Genomic DNA, 10571 nt, shown 5'->3' with positions numbered 1-10571 from the left:
ACTGAATGTCTGTTACTTAATGTGAGGTATTGTAACTTTCTAGCCAAAATTCTGAAGTAATGAGGATTCGAGAAAGAGATATTTTGATCCGGAACATTGTTCAGTTGCAGTGGTAGAGGAATTGAGACCGGTGAACAATTTTCCATGCATGCAACTGTGAGAAGATCAACAGAATATTGCTCTTCAGAGAGAAACATACCGTGATCATAAAAATGTTTGCTTGAATCCCGACAAAATAATACAGTTTCCCAAAGTCTTTTATTCTTAATTTGAAGTTCAGCTCTTTGAGAGGCTTGATAAGAGTAACGGAGCTGTTTCCAGTGATGGCTATATCGTCTACATATAGACGAATTATGATGATGTTATCATCATGCAAATAAATGAATATAAAGGAGTCCTTAACACTGCTAACAAACCCAAACTCCATGAAGAAGTTATTTAATTTATTGATTCAGGCTCGAGGGGACTGTTTAGTCTTATCTACAAAACCAGCTGGTTTTTCATTATGATAAAAATTACTCTAGTTTGTTCTACCAAATCAAACCTCTTGAATAAACTTTAAATATGGTTGACCGTGCTAGTCAACTCAGAGTGTTTGATTTAATCCCATAAAGTTGCTCTAGGAATAGAATAGTTATTGACAAAAAAGGAATATCATAATTTCTCATTGCTTGAATTTTTAACTGACCTTTTTAGGCATTTTGACTTTTGACCATACCCTTATCAAAATGGCTAAATGCTCATAAATCGATATATAAGAACATATAAACTGTAGAAATATTATAAAAAATCAAACAAAGAGAAACAAAAGAAAAAATGGATTCTCTAATACAACTCATAGTTATCTTCATGGTGACTATGTTCATAAGTGCATCTATATCTCAAGCCCAGAGAACGACGACCGTGGTGATACATAATGATCTTGAAGGTGGTTTATCTCTAGGATAGCATTGTAAATCGGGGGATGATGATCTTGGATACAAGAGTTTGGCACCAGGTGGATCAGGATCCTTTAGCTTTAAACCTGATATATTTGGTCGTACGTTATTTTTGTGTAGCTTTAGTTGGAATTATGAGTTGCATTTTTTTGATATCTACAACCAAAAGAGAGACAGAGAATTTGAAAAGTTTGGATGCACACAATGCGAATGGAGGATAAGCAAAAAGGGACCATGCAAACTTAACAAATACAATAAAATGTTTGATATTTGTTATCCCTGGAATTTTTAACAAACCCATGTAATATCACTATGTATAACTCTTACTATCGAAAACAGAATAATAATAATAATAAAATATATCTTTCAACTAATTTAATAAATATCATTTAAGCTAAATAACAGAAGAAAAATTGATCTTTTTGCTAGACACTGTTTGACGAACATCATTGTCTTGCATTTTAGTTTTTTATAACCCGGGATATCCGACGAGCCGATGTCCAATCGGCTAGTCTCTTGTGGGCCTGTCCACTGGCTCTAGATAGACCCGATCTTGCACTTTAGTTGTGAGAAAGAGTTGCATTATTTTGATGACTACAGAGTTTGGATGCACAAAATGAGAGTGGAGAAATACAAAAAAAAATGGAACTTGCAAGATTAAGCATGTTTTATCTTTGCTCTTCCTGGAGTTCTTGATGTTAGAACTTAGAAACGTTTAAATTCTATTATTATTTTTTTGAAACACAACTTATATTAATGCAAAGGAAAGAGTTAGGTGATAGTCATAAAGACTTCACCATCTACAAGACCCTGTTTTGCCAAAAGATCAGCAGCAAAGTTCTTATCTCTAGGAATCCAATTAAAGGAAATAAACTCAAAGTGAAATGAGAGATCAACAATGCCGAAAATGATTCCATATAATTCCAGTGGGACTTCAACTCCTTTAAGGGCTCTAATAAGCTGGGAAGAGTCTGATTCACACACCATTTTCTTCAGTCCCAATGTCTTGCTTTCTGAGATTGCTTTACGCATCGCCATTCCTTTAGCTATAAGGGCCGATCCAACAGCATCCGCTGCAGAGGATCCTGAGATAACTTTCGATCCCAGCTTGATGCTCCATCCTAATCCTGCCATTTGACTAGGTGCTCTCCAAGTCGCGTCTGTTCGCAATAGGGCACACCCTGTCGGGGCTTTTGTGCGGGTTGGAGTCCTTTGCTGCGGTTTAGCTTTCTTCTCTTGACATCCACTCCATTCCTTAGCCATTCTCAGAGCTTTGGTAATCACTTCCTCCTCAGTTATAATCTTGTTGTTAAAACAGAGAGTGTTCCTTGATAGCCAGAGTTGCCATAAGATCCATGGAGCTAGCTGTCCCTCTGCTAATCCCGTAGGAGGGAAACACATTCAGTTTTGTTAAATAGACTTAGCCATACATCTCTCAAATCTATAGACTCAGCCATACATCTCTCAAATCTATAGACTCAGTCATACATCTCTCAAATCACCGGGGTCGCTTTCCATACGTTACGAGCGTAGGGACAGTGAAGGAAAAGATGATCTATAGATTCTAATGTACCACATCGTTTGCATCGGATATTGATGTTGATGTTTCTGATAGCAAGCAATTCCCCAACCGGGAGAGTATTTTGAAAAGTTTTCCATAGGAACAATTTGATTTTAGGTGATGTATGCAACTTCCAAACGCTTTTTGAACCAATCTAGCTGTTGGGTATCTTCTTGGACTATAACATCCGCTGCTTTAATCTTTATTGTGGTTCTGTATCCAGACTTAGCTGAGTATTCCCCAGTTGTTGTTCCTAACCACACTCTCTTATCAGGGCCCCCCGATAAGCTTGGTTTCAGCGCTTTGATTTTTGCTTCCAGTTGCGGGAATAAGGCTCTGATCTTCTCTTCATCCCATTCGTTCGAGTCATGTTGGAATATATCAGATACTGTTAGATGCAATGCTGCTTCCGGGGCCGGATCCATCGGGCCTTCTTGCTGAGAAAGACTCAGCCATGGGTTGTACCATACTTTGATTGAACTGCCATTACCCACTACCCAGCCTAAGCAGGGCCGGGTTAGATACGGGGGCGAGCGGTGCGACCGCCTCGGGCCTAATTTGTTGCCCCCCTATTTCTTAATAGATAAGGACCCGATTTTTAAAAAAATACATGTATTTTATATTAAAAATAAGAAAAGGGGCCCAAATTTTTTTATATGAAAGTTTTTTTTTTATTTCCATAGATTTATTTTTAAAAATACTTATGGTTGAAAAAAACATATATTTATCAGATTTTTTAAAGAAAAATAATAGTTTAGAAATTAAAATTTTTTTTTTGCCCCATGGCCCTGGACACCGTTGAGCCGGCCCTGAGCCTAAGTTCTCAGCGAATAAACCTCTTCCAATCAGTACCCCTTCCAGCCATGAGATGATGTTTAAATTCTATTTCCATCTCTCACTTTTCTTTTCTTTTTCCCTCTAGGATAATAGAATGACTAAACCAAAGTTCAATACAAATACATCCGATACAATGCATAGAACAAAACAGATCATAGGCCAAGACGTCAAAAGGAAAAAATAGAGGAGAGAAAATAGTAAAATATCGGTAACGGACTTTTTCTTGTCAAAGAGATCAGAAGTCGGTCCACCATTCACAATCCTTCTCGGAATCTTGTATGCGCCTTTGTTGCATTCAAAGACAGAAGAAAGGAAAGATGACATGCGATTGCTAACCACCCCTTTGGCTGATTTTAGGCTTTGATGGTGTCTTCTTCCTAAGTCGCGCATAACTCTTTTTACTTAATAACAAAACAATTAAACAAATGTTTCTACAAAGAAATAACAAAAGATTACGTTTAAGAAAAAAGATTATATAGGTGGCTAACTGTACGTATGTGTCAATTACAGTGAGTTTTTATACTACGTTCATTTTTTTTTCTTACATAAACCTTACTATAATGGTCTAAAGAAATAAATCAGCTGTTACAAAAAAAAGAATTGTTCATTATAAGTGGAGAATAAGTATAGATCGTAAGAGCATGTTTATTGGAGGGTTTGATATTTAAGAACTGGTTCTTAAATTTTTTAGTTAAAAGTTAAGAGAAGATTTTTTATATTCCGCTAAAAACTCCAACCTAAGAACCTCCAATAAACATGCTCTAAGAATCACCTGCACGCTCCCTTTTTCATTGACCATCTAATCACTAATTACTATTGCTACAGAGAGATGTAAAAACATTTTAATAGATATCTGCTTTGTACTATATATAATTTTTTTTCATTGACATGGATTGTGCTATATGCATTGAGATGAGTTTGCAATACAGTATATACGCTAAAAGAAATTTACAAGGATAGTGCACAACCATCTCATTCACAGTCTAGTAGTAGACTTGGACATAGCCCAACATCTTGAGTTAACACACACCGATGGTTGGGGAAAGCTAGGCCCCGCGTGGGAAAGCACTTATCCAGTAGTGGAAGTGAAAGATCTCGGAATGTATGGATGTATCGTTTGAAGGATCATATTTATGGACAAAAGACTAATCTTATAGCTAGCTACTATAACACATTGCATATAATTTTTTTCCAACTATTTCAACTATTAAGGTTTTAGCAGTAATAAGCAAAGCAGCTGCATAATAAGCTGAAATGAAGATAATGCTAAAAAAATATCAAAAACACAAGTAACTGATATTTTTTTATAAAAAATAGTGTTACTAGTAATAAAATTGGTATGACAATAACATATTTGCCAATTTTATAATAAAAAATATTTAAATGAAAACATGATACCGAACTTATTCAAATTCACTATTCAAACTTTATGATATTGATTTGGCTAACAGTGATTTCTTTTTTGAGCCAACAATTGTAATAGTGTAAGATTAAATAAAATGTCGAGACAGCTAAGGAAGATCGCTCTCTTCATCAGACAAAAAATTACAAGGGAGAATTTCTATGTTCCTCTGCAACCGGACAAGACACGTCCGTCCACTACTAACCTACGCCTTTTAAAGTCCTTATCCTACGCCAAACATATTATCCTACGCATCTTCCCTTCCATTAAGAGACCTAGGGTTCTCTCTCTCTCTCCTCTCTCCTCTCCCCCGATCTATACCCATTTTCGTCGTCGTTCATCCCCAAAGCCCGCTCCTTACCCTAAAGGATCAGTGACCGAGAGAGAGAGAGAGAGATTCGCGCGTGGGGGGGGGTGTGTTTCCGAGAGATGTTGAATGTCAGGTTCATTGATGAATCTGTTGTCTCTCTGTTTCAAGCCGTTCGGGCAAACCTTCGATAGCTCAGAGTCCGGATCGGGCGGTGGCGGCGGCGGCGAAGGGAAAGACGGGCTGCTCTGGTTCCGCGATCTCGGCAAGTACCGCGGCGGAGAATTCTCCATGGCCGTGATTCAGGCGAATCAGGTCCTCGAGGATCAGAGCCAGATCGAGTCTGGTAACTTCGGGACTTTCGTCGGTGTCTACGACGGTCACGGCGGCCCCGAAGCTGCTCGCTACGTCTGTGACAATCTCTTCAACCGTTTTCGAGGTTCGTAGGTCATCAAAGTTAGGTTCTTTGAACTTTTTTACTCTGTTTTAGGGTTTGAGCAAAGTTAGGTTCTTTGACTTTGAATCTAGGCAAAGTTAGGTTTCTTTCACTTTTGAATCTCTCTTATGTTTGAATTGCTTAGGCTTTATGGTTATGCAGAGATATCAGCGGAGACGCAAGGGGTTGTTACGAGGGAGACTATTGAGAGAGCCTTTCACGCGACAGAAGAGGGTTTTGCTTCTATTGTCTCTGAGCTCTGGAGTACGATGCCTAATTTGGCTACAGTTGGGACTTGTTGTTTGGTTGGAGTGATTTATCAGAGTACTCTCTTCGTGGCGAGTCTCGGAGATTCACGCGTTGTTCTCGGGAAGAAAAGTAACTGTGGTGGGCTCTCTGCGATCCAGCTGTCGAGTGAGCACAATGCTAACAATGAGGATATCCGTTGGGAGCTCAAGGACTTGCATCCTGATGATCCGCAGATTGTTGTGTTTCGGCATGGTGTTTGGAGAGTTAAGGGCATCATCCAGGTCAGTACTTGAGCTTTCCATCTAATTCCTGGGCGGTGAATTTATATTTGCTAGTGGTTCATTGTTAGGTTTCGAGATCTATAGGAGATATGTACATGAAACGGCCGGAGTTTAACAGGGAACCGATCGCTCAGAAGTTCAGGATTGCAGAGCCAATGAAGAGACCTTTGATGTCTGCAACCCCCACCATACTCTCTCATCCTCTGCACCCTAACGACTCGTTCCTCATCTTTGCGTCTGATGGTCTTTGGGAGCATTTGAGTAATGAAAAAGCAGTTGAGATTGTTCATAGCCACCCTCGCGCTGTAAGTTTCTATTGTAACTTCTCTCTCTCAAACAAAATGTAGTTTGCTCTTAGAGTTATATTGTTGAGGAGCCGAACTTTAATGTTTCTTGATTGCATCTGGTTTGAGGTTCTGGGCTGGATAGGTTTCAGATAGGAGCTGAGTCATTAGTCTCCCAATAATTACAAGTCTCTGGATATAGAGTTGATTTGTTGGACTGTGTCTCTTTGTGTTCTGGATATTAAAATTAATTTGTTAGACTGTGTCTCCTTGTGTTCTGGATATACAATTTATTTCTTAGACTGTGTCTACTTGTGTTCTGGATATAATATGATTTGTTGGACTGTGACTCCTTGTGTTCAGGATATAAGTTGATTTGTTGGACTGTGTCTTGTTGTGTTGTCTCTCTTTGTCTTCAGGGAAGCGCTAAGAGACTGATAAAAGCGGCTCTTCAAGAGGCAGCGAGGAAAAGAGAGATGAGATATTCAGATCTAAGGAAGATTGACAAGAAAGTGAGACGCCATTTTCATGATGACATCACGGTTATAGTAGTGTTCTTGAACCATGACCTCATCGCGAGAGGGCACATGAACACGACTCAAGACTCGGCACTCTCGGTCCGGAGTGCTCTTGAACACTGAAAAACATAATTTACGAAAAACATTTTACAAATGTTTTATTTTCATCTTCTTACTTGGTTATATGATCACTTCTGCCTAGAAGGTAATAAAAAACACTGGGCAACAATCAAAATATGGAAACGGCATGGTGCGTAATGAGTTGTGTTGTATTAAGCGGTTATGTTTGACTCTGGTTTACTTTCAAGTCTGCATAGTTCTCTTCTGATGTCTACTAGACTACTACTTTTCTTGTTTTCAGTTCATTCCGTCTTGCTGTTCCTCAAAAACTGCGTGTCGTTTTTCTTATATGTTTGTTTATCTCACCTGACGAGCATGAGGCAGTAAGTCTGTAAAATTGATATATTATTTTTTCACCAGATGTAACTTCGTGTAGCAGGCCGGTGAATGTAAATTACAATGGAGCTGTACAATTTACTAATATAGCAGGCCTCTTTATATGTGGCATGGGCATATCTGCTTATCGTTCTTAATGGAGCTGTATAATTTACTAATGAAAACTGCGAGGGATGTAAAATGCTATTAACGCAAGCATACTCATTAATATAACCTTTTAAAATGTCTTGCAAAAGAATTATTCATGAAATGGTTTGTTTGATTAATGTGCAAGTTTATTGGGCTATACATTGAATACGTCTACAAAATAGAAATATTTAAGACATAGCCACAAACATTTTTCTCAAAAATGGCGGGAAATTTATTGTTCTTGTTCAATAATATGCACCTTCATAACAATTTGAGAAATTAATATTTAAGGAAAAATTTCCCAGCTGCAAAATAGACATAATTTTGAATAAGGAAATAACTAAAACTTAATAACTAAAACTTTTTCCTTTAGAATAATTTGTTTCTTCGCATTTCATACAAGGACTCATTATGGCAATGGTCAACAAAGCAAGTCGCTTCTGAAGTCAGAACTGAAGTTTACGCATACGGCTTGAAAGGTTCGGCTGATAAGTATCTACAACCACACAGATAAAGATTTCAGACAAGATGCAACAACTGAATATAGATTTTAAGAGAACTATGAAAACATAGATAGAAGAATCAGATTAAGCTTTCTAGGCTGCATTATCCATCAAAAAGAAGTTGACTGTCAAATCAACAACTCAGAGCCCAGTGCATATTCATCATCTTTTTCTATCTTTAGATTCAAATCGCCAATTTAATTCAAAAACCACAATACCAATACAAAAATAAAGTAGGATCCTCAGAGTATAAATGCTTATAGCTTTTCATCAATATAAATCAGGTCTCAAAGATTTCATGCCATCATAGGATCCTCAAAGAAACACGAAAAAAAAACACAATTAGATATAGCACGAGCTTATTCGCTATGCCTGTTTTTTACATAGGCGAAGCGACTCAACGCCCCTGCTTAAATTTATCGCCTCTCGATTCATCCGATAGATATTTAAAATTCTACAGGAAAATCAAGTAGAGAGGCGAATCTAAGCACGTAACCAAAACATTTTTTAAGATGAAATTAACAGCAAACATACACAAGCGATCGATCAAGAGGAGAACGAATGAATGATTACATCTCTCGCCGGCAGTGTTTAGTATATATACATGGTGATGTTAGGAGTTAGGGTTTTCTAGGGCGTAAACTTCAGATAAAATGGGTCAGATTAATGGGCCTTTTAATTCATTACAGGCCTGACTTGAAGAAAGCCCATTCGTTTTCATTTCGGGGAGGTCTTATTTCACAGTGGACGTCCTTACTCCAAACCGGATTCTTAAGTACCACAAACAATCTAATGCTACCCGACTTGATTCAATTTATTCCACCGATTCAAACACTTCTTTTACGAATAATGTATTCAACCGAGAGATTTAGGTGATTTATATTAAAACGATAAATCCATTAGTATTCAAGCATGAATTTTAAAAATTCATTTAAATTTCATTCTTATTGAGCTTAACATTTCGTAGAGTACTCTATAATCCACTGTTATTGAAAATATTTTAAGTTTGGAGTTTTAAAGTTTTCAGGTGATTTTATGGTGTTTTGGTGGAGTTTCTTAGTTAAAAAAATTAAAACTCAAATTTCATGTTTTAAGGTATATTCTAGAGTGGTTTAACAAAAATCACCTAAATCTCTATAACTTATTGAAATCATCTAAATTTTCATTAAAAGTCAAATCACCTCAAATGTTATATTGAATACATGACCTCCTGAGTATGTTAAATAGTTGTTTCAACATCTACCATATTGAATCAAGAGAAGAAAAAATAATGCAAAGAGTTAAAACAAAAACTCCAAAAGCATGAAAATTAAACAAACAGAACACACAAAAGAGGAAACTGTGTGGTAACCAAACCTCGAGATGCCTAAAACTAAAAAGGGAAAATTGTTTTTTTAGAGCAAAAAAATGGTAACTATGTATTTTTAGACTAATATCTATTACTTTATGTCTTATTAGACTATTTTTTTTCAAAATAGCAGTAATGCCCTTAAAATTGTAATTTTTTTAATAAAATATATAATGAGTTCGATCATGAGGGATCGATCGATCCGAATTTACAAGGTCCAACGGATCGATCGATCCCGATCATTATGCAGAACAAAAAAATGCGGAGTATATACTGATCGACCTGGTCCATTTCACTCGATCGGCGAAGGTCGATTTATACAGATCGACCGATCTGTATATATGGATCGATCGATCCCGTCCCCAGGAAAGTATCCCAAATCGATTTTTTGGTTTTCTTCGATTATATCCGGATTGATTCTCACTTGATTTGAACCGACCAAGCATGATTTCAACTCTTTAAACTCGATTTCTTTGGGATGAAACCCATAATTTCCCATTCACGAACAAAGGGGGAGAAAATCAAAGTCTCACCCAAGTTCATAAACCCTAACTCACTCAATTTCACTCTGATTTGGACGATTATTCGGCCTAACACATACGATTTCGTGAACTTTTTACGAATCTATCACTCTTTAGTTCGTTCTGCAAAGGTATGAAACTCTATCTCCACTTCTTTCTAGAGTTTGAAAATAAAAAGGTAAAAGGTAAATTTTTTTGAGTTTGTTAGGATGTTTAGGCTTCAATCATGTGTTAAGATGATGATTAGAGACGATTTTGTACACAACCCATGGCTTAAATCATATTTTTTGGATAGATTTAGGAATTTTAGGTTTTGTTCTTAAAAAAAAAAATCAAAACACCCGAAAATTGGAATTGATACAGTGAGAATGCTAATTCTTTTAGATTTTGTTGACATTGTTTATTGATAGAGTATTAAGAGACATTATTTAACTGAGCTGTGATATTTGTTATTAATAACTATTGTGTTGTATTGTATTCAATTTTCAGGTATGGAGTTGGAGTTGCCTAGTCGTTTATACGGTGAGGGGTTGGAACCTCAGGTTAAGAAGATTAATAACAGCTGCCGACTAAAACTTCTCGAGTTTCTGAAGGAAAAAATGGAGCCAGAATTCGATGAAGTTATGAAAGATCCTATTTTCTCGTATTATGGCTATCCAGAAGAATGATCTGAAGTTTTCAGCGAAGTTGGTACACTCTTTCTTGTGTAAGGAGTTGATGACACGCAAGAGACATGAGAAGTGGTTCACTTTCGCTAGGAGGCCTTTGCGTTTTGGATTGCAAGATTGTCACTGGTCTGAA

General features: G+C 37.0%; 1 protein-coding gene across 1 annotated transcript; it reads left to right on the top strand.

The window, feature by feature from the left end:
• The first annotated feature begins 4999 nt into the window (after nt 1-4999).
• Nucleotides 5000-7141, top strand: LOC106316150 (probable protein phosphatase 2C 42). Its single transcript, XM_013754028.1, has 4 exons — nt 5000-5484; nt 5644-6011; nt 6080-6316; nt 6715-7141. The coding sequence occupies exons 1-4, from the start codon at nt 5175-5177 to the stop codon at nt 6934-6936; spliced, it is 1137 nt and encodes a 378-aa protein (XP_013609482.1). The 5' UTR covers nt 5000-5174; the 3' UTR covers nt 6937-7141.
• Nucleotides 7142-10571: the final 3430 nt, after the last annotated feature.

The sequence above is a fragment of the Brassica oleracea genome, chromosome C1 (assembly GCF_000695525.1).
Source record: "Brassica oleracea var. oleracea cultivar TO1000 chromosome C1, BOL, whole genome shotgun sequence".
In the NCBI taxonomy this organism is placed as follows: Eukaryota; Viridiplantae; Streptophyta; class Magnoliopsida; order Brassicales; family Brassicaceae; genus Brassica; species Brassica oleracea.
This window is presented reverse-complemented; position numbering and strand designations above follow the sequence as displayed.

Coding starts and splice junctions, on each gene's coding strand:
- LOC106316150 (XM_013754028.1), top strand. CDS start 5,175: ATGTCAGGTTCATTGATGAATCTGTTGTCTCTCTGTTTCAAGCCGTTC. Junction 6,012..6,079: donor GAGTTAAGGGCATCATCCAG/GTCAGTACTTGA, acceptor GTTCATTGTTAG/GTTTCGAGATCTATAGGAGA. Junction 6,317..6,714: donor TTCATAGCCACCCTCGCGCT/GTAAGTTTCTAT, acceptor CTTTGTCTTCAG/GGAAGCGCTAAGAGACTGAT.